General features: G+C 47.7%; 1 protein-coding gene across 1 annotated transcript in view; it reads right to left on the reverse strand.

The window, feature by feature from the left end:
• ADAMTS17 (ADAM metallopeptidase with thrombospondin type 1 motif 17) overlaps positions 1 to 16,866 on the reverse strand; it is a 354,066-nt gene that overhangs the window by 113,971 nt on the left and 223,229 nt on the right. The window contains exons 13-14 of the mRNA XM_028122793.2: positions 12,897 to 13,063; positions 4,871 to 4,998 (exon numbers count right to left, since the gene is read on the reverse strand). Of these exons, the coding sequence (XP_027978594.1) occupies positions 4,871 to 4,998; positions 12,897 to 13,063 (295 nt within the window). The remainder of the gene's footprint in view (positions 1 to 4,870; positions 4,999 to 12,896; positions 13,064 to 16,866) is intronic.

The following is a 16,866-nucleotide window of genomic DNA, read 5'->3' on the forward strand; positions in this document are numbered from 1 at the left end:
CAGGGTCCAAGTGCAGGGCCAGCCATGGCCAGCCATGTTGTCTGACTCTTTGCCTTCTCTTCAATTTCAGCCAACACCTCACTCCTACTCTCCATTCCCAAGTCCTAGACGCCCTCAAGCATTCTGCTTTCTTTTCTGTTGCAACTCCCTGCACGTTCCCGTTCTGGCCCCTGTGGCTTTGTTCCTTCAACGGAACTTCCAACCTCTTCCACCCTCAGAAAGACGTGGTGTGTTTCTTCTGTCAAAAGGTGACCTCTGCTTCTCTTCGCCATCATGGTTTGTGCGATCCTGCCTTTACCATCAGCTTAGTGGAGTCCTGTCATGGGAGAGGAGCCCAGGTGAGGCTCCATCTGCCGGCTTAACCCGGAAGTTGTTATGGGAAGTTAATCAGACAGAAGGGGTGCAGGGAATGACTTCAGAGTTTTAGGCACTGCTGTCAGTAAAGATTCAGCACCAACAGTCACACACCGTAGAGATGTCAGCTGCAGGGTCATGACGTGAGGAGAAGCAGCAACCAGAGGGTATTGTTGAAATAGAGGCCCAAGCACGAACTCCTGGTACGTTTTCCTGCATGCTTGTTACCCTTCTTTACTCAGGGGAACCCTGAGGCCAGAGTCTTATAATCCTCCTAAATTCCACCAGTAATTCTACTTGCCTAATAGGCCACCTTACACAAAATGGGAGGCCAGTAAGTGATGGATAATGAAAACCGTCCACTGAAATGGGCTCCATATTCCAGAATCGCTGAAGTCCTAAGAGCAAGTTGACCCATCCACCACACATCCACTCGCTGGGTTTCTTTTTTCAATATGCACTCAAAGGCTCTCCTCCAAGCCAGCTGCTGGGGGAACAAGGATAACCGGACATAATCCCTCCACCGAGGAAGCTTACCGGACCTGAAAATCTTCTTGGTGTTCGTCCAGCCCAGGATACGTTACACAGGTTAGGATCTCAAGGAAGTGGGACGCTAACTGGAGTACGATGCCCCCATGTGTACACAAGCCGGTGAGGCCTTAAAGAAAAGCCAAGCATACCTGGTCTCAGGTATACTCAGATCTGTCTGTCAGTTTGACTCGCCCGCCGAAGATCAGTAGCTTGGAGGCAAAGTCGCACATTAGAAACATATTAACTTGATTTCTTTGCCTCTGCAGGCCAACAGGAGGAATCGCGAACGATGGAACTCCTGATTTATACAGACTTGCTGAAAAATAGACAATGTTTGTGTTTCTTTCCCCAACTCGCTCCCACTTTTATGAGTGCTGTTAAGTTTCATTTCAGCATGTTAAATAATTTGTGACTCACTGAAATGAAACTTAACTCAGTCCTCATAAAAACAGACTAAAATGGTATTTCCATGTTTCATGTTATGGTTTGAATCAGCCTGCTATTTGGAGCTTAGTGGAATCTGCTCAAAATGCCATTTGGGAGCCTCTCGTCCCCTCCATTCTCTACCAACTAGTCACTGTGCTTCTCAAAATTTCCCAGAACTCCTTCTGCCACCCCAAAATAGCAAAATTTATAGCTGAAGGGAACAGAGGAAAAAGTTAGTAAGTGAACCATGGCAATATTTCTGTAAGTGCTGTCTTACATAAAATGTGGATCATTTCTACCTTTTATCCATTATAATCAGGTAACAGTATTGATGAATAAGTACAGATCCTCTGCTCACTAAACTCCTAAGATTTTTTTTTTATTACTATTCCTCTCTGTAACCAATTTTCCTTACCTTACTCATTCACAAGTACCACAGGAATCCAGAATATTCTACTTTGGCATTACTGTAACTGGGCATCATACTGTACTTGTATTTAATTTCCTATACTCTTTATTTTTTTTAAATATTTTATTTATTTATGAGAGAGAGACAGAGAGAGAGAGAGAGAGAGAGAGAGAGAGCAAGCAGGGGGAGGGGCAGAAGGCAAAGGAGAAGGAGTCTTAAGTAGACTCTGCACTCGATCCCACGACCCTGAGATCATGACGTGAGCTAAAACCAAGAGTCAGATGCTCAACCGACCATGCCACCCAGGTGCTCCTAATTTCTCATACTCTTATTTAAGTATGCTCAACTTTATCGTAAAACTTCATTAACGATGACTTTACTAAGCTGGATTCTTCTGAGAATTGACTTCACGAATGGGCTAAACTTAACCTTATGGTTTCTCTCTGAGGAATAAGAACGGTTAGAAAAATTACAGGTGGTCTTTTAAACTTCCTTCAAGAAGCCAGTGGTTTCTCGGGGATTTAATCCCCTGAGGTACCTACATGTACATGCTGCCACCACCTACCAGGATGGTGGTCCTTCTGCTAGGACCAGTGAGCCGCCTGGAGGTGGCTGGTAACTGGGGCACATCCGTGCAGAGGAGATGGTACTTGTGAGAACCGACAAGGGGTGGGGCAAGGCTCCAATGAGCAGGAGCCTGCCCACCTGCCACAGAACATCATGAGGAGGGCCACTGTCTGCACCTGTGTTGAGGGGTAAGGTGCTTGGTTAGTGCTAATCTCTGTGCAGCGGTCAGTAAATGCAATGACCAGGATGGGGGTGGAGGCATTTGAGAGACTGGGGGGCGGGCAGGGATGGGGTGGCATCCAGGAATGGGAAGGCAAGTGTACCCATGTTATTGCCATCACATTCAAGTGCAGAGCAGGCTCTGGCTGGAAGGTGCCAGATGACCACAGACCTAAGGTTATCAGAGCCCTTGCGTGGCTTCTCAACCATGTTGTTCTGACTGAAAAACTGGATAGTTTGCTGTCATGGCACAGGGAAGATCTCCTCATTGAAAAGCATGTGGTTAGAACCAAGGTCACAGAAGGGGCCCATTGGCACTGATCACTTAGAGCTGAAATCATGTCTGGCCACTTACTACTGACCCCACTGGCCAGACAACTTCAGGATTCTTAGAAATGCCTGCACGTTGGCAAGAACATTGCAAAAGATGCTGGCAAGAGCCCAGAGGTGGCTCAGATCATGCTGCTCAAAAGGGTACAAGTGCTTTTACTTGGAAACCGTTCCTAGGGAAATGTTCATTGTTGTGCTGTAGGATGGCCGGTGTTAAGTGTAGAATTTAGGAAAGTAAAAAAACCCTGCACTTGACTTGCTGGCAGGTTTAACAGAGAAATGCTAACAACTTCGGTGACAATGATAAGACCTGTGTTCACGCTGCCCCAGGCCCTGCACATTCTCCACGACAACACCACAGCCCTGAGGGCCACCAGCCCCACCACTGTCACTGCCTCCTTCCCCGGGAGGGCGCCTTGCCAAGACTCTCGGGCACCCAGTGCCTATCACCCACACATATCTGGATTTCATAACAAAGCCAGGCAGTGCCAAAGGAGTCTGGATATCATCAAGCTTTTTTTCCTGAAAAATCTCAGTTTGGGACTAGTTTGGACTTTTCAGGGAAAAAAAATCCACCAGGGTTGAAATGGCCACAGGACAGGAACTACCCTAGAAGTTGTGTTTGCGTCTGTGTCTTCCTGCCTTTCTCCCCTTCTGCTCCATCTGTCTTGCCCTCAGCCAGGCATCACGAAGAACAGAGAACAAGCAAGATGTGCTGCCTTATGGGGTCAGTGGGTCCGAGGCCTGGGGGCAGGTTTCTGGTACCAGTACAGTTAGGGAGAATGACAGTTTCTCTCCCCCGTGACCCCTGGAATTTACAACTGTTCAAACGTTTTTAATATTTCCATGAAACTGAGCATCAGAGATGGGTGTTGACTTTGGGAGGTGTGGGCACCCCAAGGCATCAGTAGCCTCATGGCTCCTGGGACGCAGCTTCTCTTTTCCTGGCAAAATGAGAAGGCCCCTCAGGAGCCCTTGGTGAGTCCATGCTTACTCTCATGCTGCAGGTGCTTGTCCGTGGAGGCCAAACAAGGTAAAGCGAAAATCGGAGGCAAGACCTCGTTTTCCTTTCTGTGCCAAATGCACAGCTCTCCTGCTATCCATCTGCTTGCTTCAGCCTCCGTTTCCGGGAGCTGCTGCCTCTCCCAGATCCTGTTGGGCTCACCTGCTGAGGACACGGTGGAGGGGGAGGACTCTCTCATGACAGGTACAGCTCAAACTGCATCATCAGGAAATACGGCACATGTGGCATAATGGAGGGTGGCATTACCTGAGTCGTGGCCCTCTGGGCACTGGAGATACACAGCCTCCTGACTCCCTTCCCCAATTCCACATCAGGGCGATGCCCATTCTTAATGGAGAAACAGTCCTGTTACACCGAGCTGGAGAGCGTTGCCGCAGGAGGGCTCAGCTCCAGGTTCGTCCCCAGCTCAGGCAGAGTTAACAACAGGTGGAAGATGAGCTTCCATCCATCTTGTCTTCCTCTCTCCCTCCTTGCTTTTTCCTTCTGTCTTCTTAAATGATACTTATCATTCGTTCTAATGAGTCACAGACATCCGACACCAGGATGGCTTTGGGGACTATCCCGCAGTGGGTGGAGTGGTTCCCCAAAGCCAGGCATACTGACTTCCCTGGGTACTGCCTGTGAAGGAACCTGCTTTGTTCCTACTCTATCTTTGGTAGCTAGACACAGAATAGCTTGTCCAATAACATATTCATATGTATCTTCCAGCCTGACCATAGTATTCGACCTGTTCTGCCCTTTGTTGGAACGACTAAAGTTTTAAAATTTGAAGACTTCTGAGATTATCATTTCCACTAGTCTCCCAGCCACCTCAGCTCCCAGTAGGCCTGTGGGTGAGCTTCATGCTCAGTCGCTGCTGACCAAGGATGGGTGCCAAGTTGCCTTCTTGTGAAGATCCATCCCCCCAAGCCTCCCGAGGTCTCTGCCTCCCACCCCCCAAAACCTTCTGGGGGTGAGGGAGCCTCCCCTCCAAAGAAAGCCCCACCAAAGACACAAGGAAAACACGTCACCTGGCACTTGCCGTGCACACAGAGGTCGGTCTCATAGGGCCCGCAGGGTGTGCCATCCAGGACCCTGTCGGCCACCAGCAGCGGGGATTCCTTCCCGAGGGGTGAGCAGTAGAGTTCACATGGTTTATCTGAGGAGGGAAAGGGGAACGTGGACATTGATGTAGGAAGGGGTGTGTGGGCGACACAAGGTGCAGGTGCACGGGGTGGGGGGGGATGAGCCAGCAGCATGCAAGGACATGTGGGTGGTGGCCCAGAGGATGAGAGGTCAGTATGGAATATGGAATAAAGGTCACAGAAACCCAGCACATGTTCCTCAGAGATGTGCACCTGCCCCCTGGAACACTCCACACAGCAAATGGAGAAAGACACATGAGTGAGGGCTCTGTGGGCTTTTATTCACCTTATTCTCTTCATCCTTGGCAAAGATATAGTATTCCTTTTCCTTAAGGCATTAAAAATACGAGGCTGAACATTTTGTGGTGTGCTAACCTCTAAGTGAATTGAATATGTATGAAGGGAGAGCCTGGGAGCTTCTCCTGTTGTGGGGGTGAGAAAGAGGGAGAAGGTGAATGAGAATGCCTCTGGGTAGGCGGGCGTGGGGGCCCTATGGATGTCTCTATAGCAGTGGCTTTTGCTAAACGCTTTAGTGCTCCACCAGCTGCTGGGTAAAAGCTGCAAGGCTGTGATATGTGGCAAGAAGGTCCTGGAAGAAACTGAGCTGCAGAAAAGTACAAGAACAAAGGGGCTTCTAGGACAACTTGTAAGAGCCAGGTCACCAGGCAGGATGAAAACCCTGGTTTCTGCTGCTCTTGGAACCAAGTGAGCTCCTACAACATGACAAGCTCTCATGCCTTTGCCTAAGCTGTTCCTTTGCCTGGCAATTCCTCTCTGCACAGAGCTTTCTGGAAGTTTCCTATCACCCCGGAAGCTTCTACTCCAGAGCTCTCTCTTCTCATGCCATCTCTGACATGGAATCTCCATCGCACTTTGCATACAACTCCATCAAAGCCCTTAGCCATTATCCTATTGTCTTATAATTGTTTGAGTTACTTTCATATACAAGGGGATTTCTTATAAGGTGGGTTCCACTGCTAAAAGAGTTTGAAAGGGATGGATTTTAATTATCTTTAGATTGAAGAACTGACAGTCCTGGGAGACCTTAGAGGACAAGGGACTGAGATTTTTATCTCTTGTCGCCAGGCCAGGCCAAGGACCTGGCTCACAGAAGGACTTGGTAAATATTTTAATCTTTCCATATAAACTTTAGAATGAGTTTGTCGATATTCCCAAAATAACTTGCTGGGACTTCACTGGGATTGCACTGAATCTATAGATCAAGTCAGGCGGAACCGACATCTTGACAATATTGATTCTTCCTATACACGAACATGGACTCTCTCCCCATTTAATTCTTTTGACTCATTCATCAGATTTTCCCTCATATAGATCTTGTACATATAGTGTTAGATTTATACCTAAATATTTCATTTTTGGGGTGCTCATGTAAATGGTACTGTGTTTTTTAATTTCAAACTGCATTTGCTCATTGCTGGTATGTAGGAAAAGTGACTGATTTCTGTACATTTACCTTGTATCTCTCAACCTTGCTATAATCATTTACTAGTTCCAGGGGGTTTTTGGGTATTTTTGTTTTTTGTTTTTTGTTTTTGTCATTGTTGTTTTTTGTTGATTCTTTTGGATTTTCTACATAGATGATCATGTCATCATCAAACAAAAGGAGTTTTATTTCTTCCTTCCCAATCTGTATGTTTTCAATTTCCTTTTCTTGTCTTATTGCATTAGCTAGGACTTCCAGTATGACGTTGAAAAGGAACAGTGAAAGAAGAAACCCTTGCCTTGTTCTTGACCTTAGGAGAAAAACTTCAAGCTTATTTTTAAATAAATGAATGGATTTTGTTCTTCTCTATGTAACTGTGAAAGAGAAATGCACCCCTTTTTCTCTCCAACTCAACGAATTCTAATGACGTTATTATGACTATTTTGCAAAGAAACCTCCAGAGAGAGAAACACCAACACTTTTGTGCTGCCTGTCAGGCCCTTTGTTTCCACCATTGGATCATTTTCCCCACTGGGTCCTTCCAGTGGTCTCAGATGAGCAAGTGTAGGGGTAGAGAAAGGCTTCTGGAGTTGACTTGGCTTCAGAAGATCTTGGCATTCCAGCTGGACAGTTCTTGTCAGAGCTGATGTGTTGTCTCACCCAGGCTCTGCGGCTTTCATGACTGAATGACATTCACAAACCCACGAACATGTTCAGCAGCTTTCCATGGCTCCTCTTCCATGGAGCTCTGCTGACCAACATGCCCAGTGGGAAGCCTTGCCTTAAAACACTTGGAAGAAGCTACAAAGGTTCCGTAGAAATGTTCAACTTGTCTGTTCCAGTTAGTTGTGGAGGTGGGGGGAAAGTGCTGTGATGAACAACTTCCCAGTAATGTTGCTTCAATGTTTATTCATTCAAAAACTGGAATTGAGCCTCTCCATCACACAAGACACTCTTTGAGCACTGTTGGGAAAGAAAGATGAGTAGTGCATGTTTTTCAAGGCCCTGGTAGTCTCATGGACAAGTACAGAGTGAATCCCGGATGAGGCAGACTGTGAAAAGCCCCATGAATGGGCCTGAGCTGTTAGAAGACAGGGCATAAAGTCGAAGGAATGGCCCAATCCCTCAGGTAGCAGGCTAGAGGCAGGTGTCCCTCCATTTAGACAGAATGACTCAGGAAGGCAGCCAGTGGAAGAAGTATGGGAGATGGAAATGTAAACTGAGATTAGGTTCTGGGATGTTCATTTGACAAAGTTTTTGAGGTGCTCTTGGGGACCCCGAGGTTTCCTGTGAGCATCCTGGGGAACCACTGGGAGAATGTAGCACCACAGTCCCCAGTCTGAGTGGATGGGGGATCTTCTTCACACACTGGGCTTCCTCTTAGTGTCTACGCATTTCATGTGGGAGCTGTCATTGTTCCGTCTTATAGACAGACATGTGAGGCTCAGAGAAGGTGCACGGCTACCCGGAGCCCCTTGACAGGCAGGGCCTCTTTGTCCCTGCCTAGTTTTCTTCTACCAGCCTGTGCTCTTTTTGAATAGAGAACTCTGGTGCCCCAAAATACCAAGAGGCAAAATGGTATTGCTGAAAGCAAACCACCAGTTTTATGAATGTTTCTGGTTTCTGAATGTATACTCTGATTTGAGCAGAAATGGAAATGGCATTTGGATAGAAAAGTAGAGGGTCTTTTGTGGCAAGTTAAAAAGACCAGACTTGGAGGGGAATGAAGATTGTTTATCTGGGCTCTTTGATATAAATATCAGGGAAGTGGAGATTCTCAGATGGAGGGATTTTGGCCATGACCCCAGGCAAGCAGGTATACTGCACTGGAATCTCCCACCTGCAGACACTGTCCTCCTCGGCTTGGGCAGTCTGGGGGCACCCAGACTCCAGAACAGAGTCCAGAGGTAACACTTCCTTCCTTTGCTCAGCTGAAACTCCATTCATCCATCTCCTTTTCTGAGGTCTGTGCTCAGAATTCAGGGCCCCCCCCACCTCTAGGAAGGTATGGCACTATCTCCCAAAGGGACTCAGGATAACCTTTATAAAACTTGAGGAGGAGCCCCTCAAAATTCTCCTCTAAGCTACCTTGTGTGGGCAATTAATCCCCAGATAAATGAGGTGCCGTGATTCCCCTCTGGCTACAGTGTCTTACATTCTTAGTAGTACAGAAGGAGGTCAAATCTTCTTAAGAGTTATATAACCATGCACTCCAAGGAAAGAAGCGTGGGGCATTCTCTTACATGGCTGATGGGTGCCAAAATGAAATCCTAATGAGGCTAGACTGTCTGGTGTGGTTCCTGGTCTCTCACTGGCCCACTTGTTGCCAGGACTTATGCTTGGATGGGGAAACCACAGACAGGGCAGCGGAGATGAGCTCAGGGGCTTGAGAGCCACACTATCTTATCTGCTTAGTGGAGGCTTGGAGGATTCCCCCTGGTACTCCATGGTGAAGAGGACACTTGTGACTCTTAGCACTCTTGCTATTCTTGCTCTGCCAGTGGTTACAAGGGCGTACTAATTTTGAGGCTATCACAAGAGCTCACTCCCGCTCTGTCCGGCTATCTGTGGGGGATAAAAAGGAGGCTGCTCAGTCCCTTGTCCCCAAAGCTGCCCACCCTAACTCCAGAGCCTGGCCTTAGTTGATCGGACCGGCAGAAGCCACTTGACTGTAGCTGTACCAATCAGAGTCTTTCTCTCCATCACAACCTCATAGATCGCTTCATGAGGCCTCAACTGATTGGACTAAGAGTGGCCACCTGACCGCAGGTGGACCAATCAGAGTCTCTCTCTTGAAAAACCAGCACTAAATTCAGATTTAGAGCAGCTGTGTCTACTCATGGTTGATGAATCTGAAAGAAGTCTGTACTCCCTTATCCACAATTCGGAAGTGCAAAAAGCTCTGAAAACTGCGAGTATTTTCTTACATTTGTGGCAAACACATTTGGCAGCAAAACCAGCCTTGACTGACATGAGGCTGTTGGTAGTGTTCAATATCTCAGTTAGAGACTGCTCATGGGTTATTTGGTAGAGACATCTGCGTGCTTCTCTGGACTGTGGGGTGCTTCCCTGGACCCCACTGGGAGTATTAAGTAATATATGGTTGATGCGCTGTTGTTAGATATCTAACACCAAAAACGCTTTGGCCACATCTGGCCCCAAAGGATTCAGATAAAGGATGAAAGTGTTGTGGGCCACCGTTTGGCCTACATGTGGACAAGTCATGGGAAAGCCAGTTTTCAGTTGGGAACAGGAAGAAATGACTCACAAACACAAACTGTGGTGGGCATGGAGAGAGGGTCCTGATATTTTCAGAGGCCCTGTCCTCAGACCCCAGCCCTTGGGATCTGAGACACCCTGCGTCTTTGCAACTTCTTTTTCATCAAGCAACTCCAGTCAGCTTGGCTGAACTGGGGTCAGAGAGTCCCTAACCATCATACCCTCCATACCCTGGAAGGCTCAGACCCAGAGGGGGTTCTGCCGTGCTTGGGAGGAGCTGGAAATGCACCTCCAGGTCCAGACATGGCCTTAGCCAAGCCCTCCGACACTTCAGTGGGCACGTGGCCTGCTGGCTTGGGCAGGAAGCACTGAACTCCTGAAGGTTTCCACTTAAATGAGATTCCACGGGGAAAGCAGAAATGGGGTGGGTTTGGCAACAGGCCATCTCCATGGGTTTCTGTCTAAAGGCTTTCCCACTTAGAACTCTTTTCTAAGGAGAGCCTTTGTCTTCTTTTGGAGGTGGTATGGATTTGTGGTCCTGAGCCCTCCCTTGGAAAATCTACCTCTGCAAGAATTCTTTTTTTTTTTTTTCAGTAAGAGAAAAAAAGAAAAAATATAGCTTCCCCTTTCTTGAACCGTGTGTCACTCGCCAAAGAATTCCACAGTGATAGCAATGCTATGAATAGGGCAGTCATAATGGGCTTCGAGAAGCCCAGAGCCCAACCACAGGAATCGTTCCCATCACGGCTGAGCTAGAATTGTGCCTTTTATAAGCTGATTTTTGAGAGGAGCAAACTTATAATCTGTATTCTCCCCCTGCCCTCTGAATTGGCCGTTTGTTATTTTGTTTTCATGCTTGTGAAATGTGCCTGTTGAAAACGCTGGCTTCTGTTTCTATTTGAGAGGGAAATGAAACCAAATCTGCAAGAAGTCATGACAATTCCACCCCAGAGCGGGGGATGTGTCAAGCTAGCATTGCAAAGGCCTGAATCTGGGGTCTCTCCCTCAAAGACAAAATGCTTACTGCCCACTAGCTGTCCTTATCAAAGAGGGTGGCACTTTTCAGATCAAAGGCGGTCGCACTCTGGCTGTAATTATCTATTGCTTTGGTAGAGAGAAACGAAAAGCAGGTGGGTCACGACACATTCTGAACCTGGTGAGCTTCCCCAGATAGCTGCCCTGCGAAGCTTCCTGGGTGCGGGGTCTGGGGCAAACATCCATTTCAGCCCCTGGGATGATAAGGGACCCGAGGAGCTCAGCAATCCAAAAATGGTTACAAGTAAAATAGAAGTTTAATCTGGACTTGGAGAAATCTGTGGAAAACCAGGCATTTAAGTGGGATTTCTGCATTGAATAAAGGAGCTGGAGAATGCAAAGCTGAAGCAGGCTGAGGAAAGAATAACAACAATGCTGTGCACACAGTTGAGTGGAAACGGGGACGGTGTGAGTCCCTCTTGGATTTTGCTCCCAAAAAGCAGGAGAGGACCTGACAGAGGACCTAAAGTGTCTCTGTCCAGCAGGCTGAGATAGCTGATGGTTTGGAAACAAGGCTGCTCCTCATCAGAACCCACTCCACCATGGTGCTGGACACAGGGCAGCCTCTGCCTGGGCTGTCTTTCTCCTGATTAGGGGTCCAAATGTGCTCGAGACATATGGAAGCCTCCTGGGTTTTCCTGCATTAGAGGAATGGCCAGGCAGAGAGCAGCAAGGCTCCTGCTTGAGTCTCTGCCTCCAGCTGCACATGTTCCTTTCGGGAGGGTGGGTCTCCTCTCTCCCTTGTCTGCAGAAAAAGCTGAGGGTATGTAGGCCGCTCTTCTCTTGAAGTCTCGGTTAGCCGATGGTGCACCTCCCATTACAAGGCTCTAAAAAGTGGTGTTCTTTTTTAAAAAGGATAAAAGTCTGGGGAGCTCCCTGAGGCTTTTAAATGAGCCCACAGCCGAGTGGGCTGGTAGTATCCGCCACGATTGAGAACATCCCATGTTACTTTACAACTTGGTTCGGAGCTGATGGGTCAGGTTGCTGGGTTCAAAGTTGCAGGTCTGGGGCCATTATTCCCTGGGATGACTGGGCCTACCTCTGCACAGCTACGCACACTTGAGCTTGTAACAGCCGACTGCAGGGTGTAGATTTCAGAGGTTCTTCAAACCACAAGGAAGAAACCTAAGACCTGGCACAGGAACCTCATTCTCCTGCAAAAGACTTTAGAGGCTGTTAAAAATCAGGCGCAGTCACTGTAGTTCTTATTAAAGCCTCTTCACTCGACACTTATGAAGTCATGCTCTGTCTGTCTTACTCGAGTATTGGAAGCCAGATGATAGCTGGTTATTTACTGAGTCAGCTCCTCCAGAATGGGGCTCCCTCCCTGCTCCTTATCAGCCGCGGGAACTTTAGTGTGTCATATAACCTGTAACCTCTTATCTTTGCATGGCTCGCTCTGCATAGTAATTGAGATGACAGATGCAGAGCTAACTTGGGCCTGGCTTATGGGGTGCTCAACAAATAGGACCGCATCGTCATCATTACGACACAGTCTTGTCTCCCGAAGATGAGAATTTTAAGTGTAAAAGACCTTGAACTAGGCCATGGCGGGTAGGTGGTCCTTCAATAAATAAACATTCCAAATCCTACAGACATGATATACCACCTAGAATTTGATCAGCCACTGGAAATGCTTGCAATAGACCATGGGGCAGAGTCCCCTGATTCGGGAGAAACCTCTTGTAAGGAAAATGTGACCTGTGCCTATCATCATCTCTGAGTTGTAAATTGTCCTCAAAACTTTTTTTTCCAAACACTCTAGTCAAGGAGTGAAAGCCAACCCAAAACGAACCAAGAAAAGAAATGCAAGAAAGCATCAACGTTGGAAAGAGAGAGCAGACACAGAAACCCACCATCCTGCGCCTGCAGAGCCTCACTCTCCTCAAAGTTGGCCCTGGGCCCCTCAGCACATGGCACTAGGCGGCAGGCTGCCAGCACCCCCGCCTTGCTGCAAATGGGGGTGCAGGACGATTCTGGTCTGCTGCCTGCCTCACAGCTGCTTTTGAGAAATCTCCCAGAGCTGGGTCATCCAAGTTCAACCCCACTGCTCGAGAAGCCGGTCCACTGCTGACTGGCGCAGTGGGGCTGGAGCGTCCCATTGGATGGATGGCTGGGAAGGGGGACCCCTGTGGGGTTTCCTAGGAGGTGTTTACATTCTTGGGAGGAGAAGTGGGGGGGGGCACTGTGAAAGGACGTGCCATATGCCTTTACCATCAACCACCACTGCTGTCAGCAGGCCCTTCTTCTTGCTGCTCAGTCGGTCGTGTGTCTGGCACTGCTGGTCCCGGAAGCTGGGCAGGCCCTTGGGGCAGGGAAGGTTCTCGCAGACAGCATGCTCCACACTGGCTCCCAGGCAGTGCGTGCCCCCAGGCCCAGGGCTAGAAGGAAGAGAAAGGTCTGAGTTACCCAGATGGTGCTGTGGAAACAGCAGGGGGGCTCGGTTTTTTGCCTCTCTTGCCAGGAGGGGGAGGGGCCGGGCAAGGTTTCCAAAGCAACCTCCTTCTGCTCTTCCACACCGTATCTCAGCAATCCCAGGCCCATGCTGACGGCGTGTTTAACTGAGCCGTCAGAAAAAATGCATCCAAGAACTGTAAATCAGGGTCATCTGGAAATAGAATACAGTATCAGTTCAGCAAGATCCACAAATTGGGTCTTTCATCCGAACTTAAAACTTGGCCATTTGTAACACTGAAAACCCCAAGGGGGAATTTTTAGTGTGTGTGGGTTTTTTGTTTTCGTTCTGTTTTGTTTTTTTGGTCTTCTATAAAACAAAGACCTTTACGTGGCTCCCAGGTCCACTCTGGAGGTCACTAAGTTTCAGGATGAGTAAATAGCTCTCATTTAACTTTGTAATGCAGAGAATCAGAATGATTCATTAACTTGTTCAATGGCTTTGGGTAGAGACCTGCCAGATCCCGGCTCTGCAATCTTTACTTGGGTACTTGGGCAAGTGTGAGACCACGAGTGGTCAAAGATGCATCCTGGGTCCCTGAGGCTCTGTGCTTAGACTGGGGTTCTAAGTAGTTCTGGAGACCCAGCTGTGTTCTCTGGCCAAACCCATGTGTGTGAGGGGCACTGAGTAAGAGCAGGAGGATACTGGGAGCTGGCTGAAATGTAGGGTCTGCCCAGCTGTTCCATGAAGCCCTGGGGTGTCCTCACAGGACCCTGACCCAAGCAACCTCAGTGGTTCCCTTCATTTCCATGATGCCAAAATCACCATGATGGAGTACGATTGTTTTCTCCCCGAACTTTTTACTGAAATTCAGCATCGAGGGGAAAAGAACACAAATCACAACTGTTTTGCTCAACGGCTTTTCACAAATTGCATACACCAGTTGGCAGGACAATAGTTTTGACCCAATAACCACACTGAGTATTTCTTTTCCTCCCTTTGCCATTCCCTGTAGTCAGACAATGAGGCCACCCTATGATCACTGCTTCAGGGGAGAGAGATCAGAGCAGAAGTCCTTAGGCTTTTGTGTCATCAGAGGTCTACAAACTTCTTCTGCAAAGCTGACTATTTCTGGCTTTGTGGGCCATGTAGTCTCTGTCCCAACTACTCAACTCTGCCACTGTTGTACAAAGACAATGCAGAGCCAAAAGGGCATAGCTGTGCGCCAATAAAACTTTATTTATAAAACCAGGTGGTGTACCAGATTTGGTCCATGGGCCATCATTTCCCGGTTCCTGGTCTACATAAATATGTTGGAGAAAATGTCTGGAGCAGGAAGAAAGGCTCCACTCTTACCTCTATGCCCACCTCATGTACACCAGACAACCTCTCCTTCACTTGGGCATGGCGGCAGCCTTGAGAGGTTATACATACCGGTGGCCCCAGAGAGGGGCCCTGAGTTCTGATCTCCAAGTCAGGAAACAGCAAAACCTCTCTAAGGTTTATGGGATCTGAGAACAGAGAGACCTTTTGTTCTTTTTCCTTCCCAGAACACCAGGGAGGCAGCTGGATCTCAGGGAAATGACTGCATGGCATGTTTAGGGAGACAGAGTCTCCCAAAAGCCCTGGGCCTGAATGCCGAGTGTGGACAGATGAATGGATTCCGGTGCCACAAAGCACAGTGTGGAAGAAAGAGAGAGGGGGAAAGCCATGTGGACCAGCAGGAGGGACATCTCTGCAACAGGCGAGTTCCCACGGCTGGGACCAGAGAAGGGATGGGTGAGGCAGCAGATGCTCTATGGTGAGAAGTTATGGGTTGAATTGTGTCCATCCTAAAGTCATATGCTGAAGTCCTAACCCCAGTGCCTCAGAATGTGGCCTTATTTAAAAATAGGACCATTGCAGATGTAATTAATTAAGATGAGATCATACGAGAACAGGGTGAGCTCCTAATCCAATATGACTAGTACTGTTATAGAAAGGGGAAATCTGGAGATGGAAACACAGAGGGAGAACACCATGCAAAGATGAAGACAGAAATCCAGGTGATGTTTCTACATTTTAAGGAATGCCAAAGATCACCAGTAAGCCACACAGAAATCAGGAGAGAGGCATGGAACAGATTCTCCTTCACAGCCTTCTGAAGGAACCAACCCTTCCAAGACCTTGATCTTGGACCTCTGGTCTCCAGAACTAAAAGAGAATAAATTTGTGTTGTTTACGCCACCCAGTTAGCAATAGTGTGTTATGGCAGCCCTTAGAACATAGATATACCAGACGACACAAGGATCAGATGCATCCTCACTGAATTTAGTTGTAGACTCAGGGAATATGGGGCAAAAACTCCTGAAGTGATTAGGGATCCAAACTGAACTAGAATGGAGTTCAAAAATACAAATTAAAACATCAAAAATACAAATGCAAATAAAAATTGGTTTCCAGGAAAATGAAGAAAGCTACATTTTCCAGTTAGGGTGTGAACTGAGATTTGTGCACCCTCGTGTAATAAACTTCCTGAGTTGCCACTAAGCTTTATTTTAGCTTCCATTGTACCCACCTCTAACAATTGATTTTTTTCAGATGTACATCTGACTGATCCTCATAAGCCAACTACCTTTATGCCTTGTGGCAGGTGGGTGGAGAGATTAAACAACTGAAGACAACTTCTGGATCCAGCAGAAAGTGGGCCTAGAGGGGGGTAGCCCATGGGATACCTCATGTGCCTCGGGGTGCTTTCCTCCTGAACTCTGTTTACCCTGTTTCTTCTCCCTGACCAACTTTCTCCCATGGGCAAGTTCCCTTTCAGCCCCCCATCTAGCCCACCGCCCCGTCTTCCCCACCTCCCCCACCCCCCAACTCTCCGTCCATCCTTGAGGCCACCTCCGCCCTGAAGCCTCTTTTTTATTTCCTACCTGGAGCCTCTTTTGACCCTGCTTGGGTCTCTGCTATGCTGCTATCATCAATCTTGTGAAATGGTGAGCTAGATTACTGTCTTCCTCCTATTTTTCTGCAGCCTCACAGAGAGAACCTTGCACAGGCTAGTCTTTAACAAACAGTAGACTGAGTTGAAGTAAATTATCAAAGTTTATCTTAAAAAGACCAAAACAGAGAGCAAAGTTAGGGAAGACGGTGGAGTAAGAAGCACCAGGAATCTGTCTCTCCACTTAGACAACAAATGTATTGGCAAAAACAGTCCGAAGTAACTATGTTGAAATTCTGGAGTCTATTTGATGTGCTGCCTTCTGGGAAAAGCTTGGCTGGTAAGCTGTGGTTAATTTAGATACATTTCAGCCTTTATTGTGGTAGTGGCTATCTGTCCCCCACACTCCAGCCCCATGGCAGGCAGCTGTGCCTGGGGTGGCTGGCTAGAGCCAGGGTGGACAATAAGAACCTTATTCTCCAAATACTGGGGTTCTGTGTTCTGATTGTTCAGTGCTGCTTTTGATTTCTGAGGTGCAGGAACAGAGGGTGGCCACCACTGTTGCAACTCCTGTGAGCTGAAGGAACTTCCAAGGAATTTCAATGAGCAATACATTTTTTTTCTCTTTTTCCCCTTTTGGGAGCCAGATATGCAAGGATTAAGTCATTCAAAAGCAACTGCACATATGGGAAAATTTAGGAAGCCACCGGTATGCCCTGGAAAAGATGAAGGCTAGAAAAGGCTTGAGAATACCTTATGCTTTTACATCAGGTTGATCCCCAGCACAGAGAAGCCTTTCAACAGTAAAGAAACAGAAAATCCAGAAGGGGAGAGGCTGATTATTAGAGTTACATTATAAGATTCGAATG

Source organism: Eumetopias jubatus, unplaced genomic scaffold, assembly GCF_037043125.1.
Source record: "Eumetopias jubatus isolate StellerSeaLion01/CBP00866 unplaced genomic scaffold, mEumJub1_p1.0 scaffold_7, whole genome shotgun sequence".
NCBI lineage: Eukaryota > Metazoa > Chordata > Mammalia > Carnivora > Otariidae > Eumetopias > Eumetopias jubatus.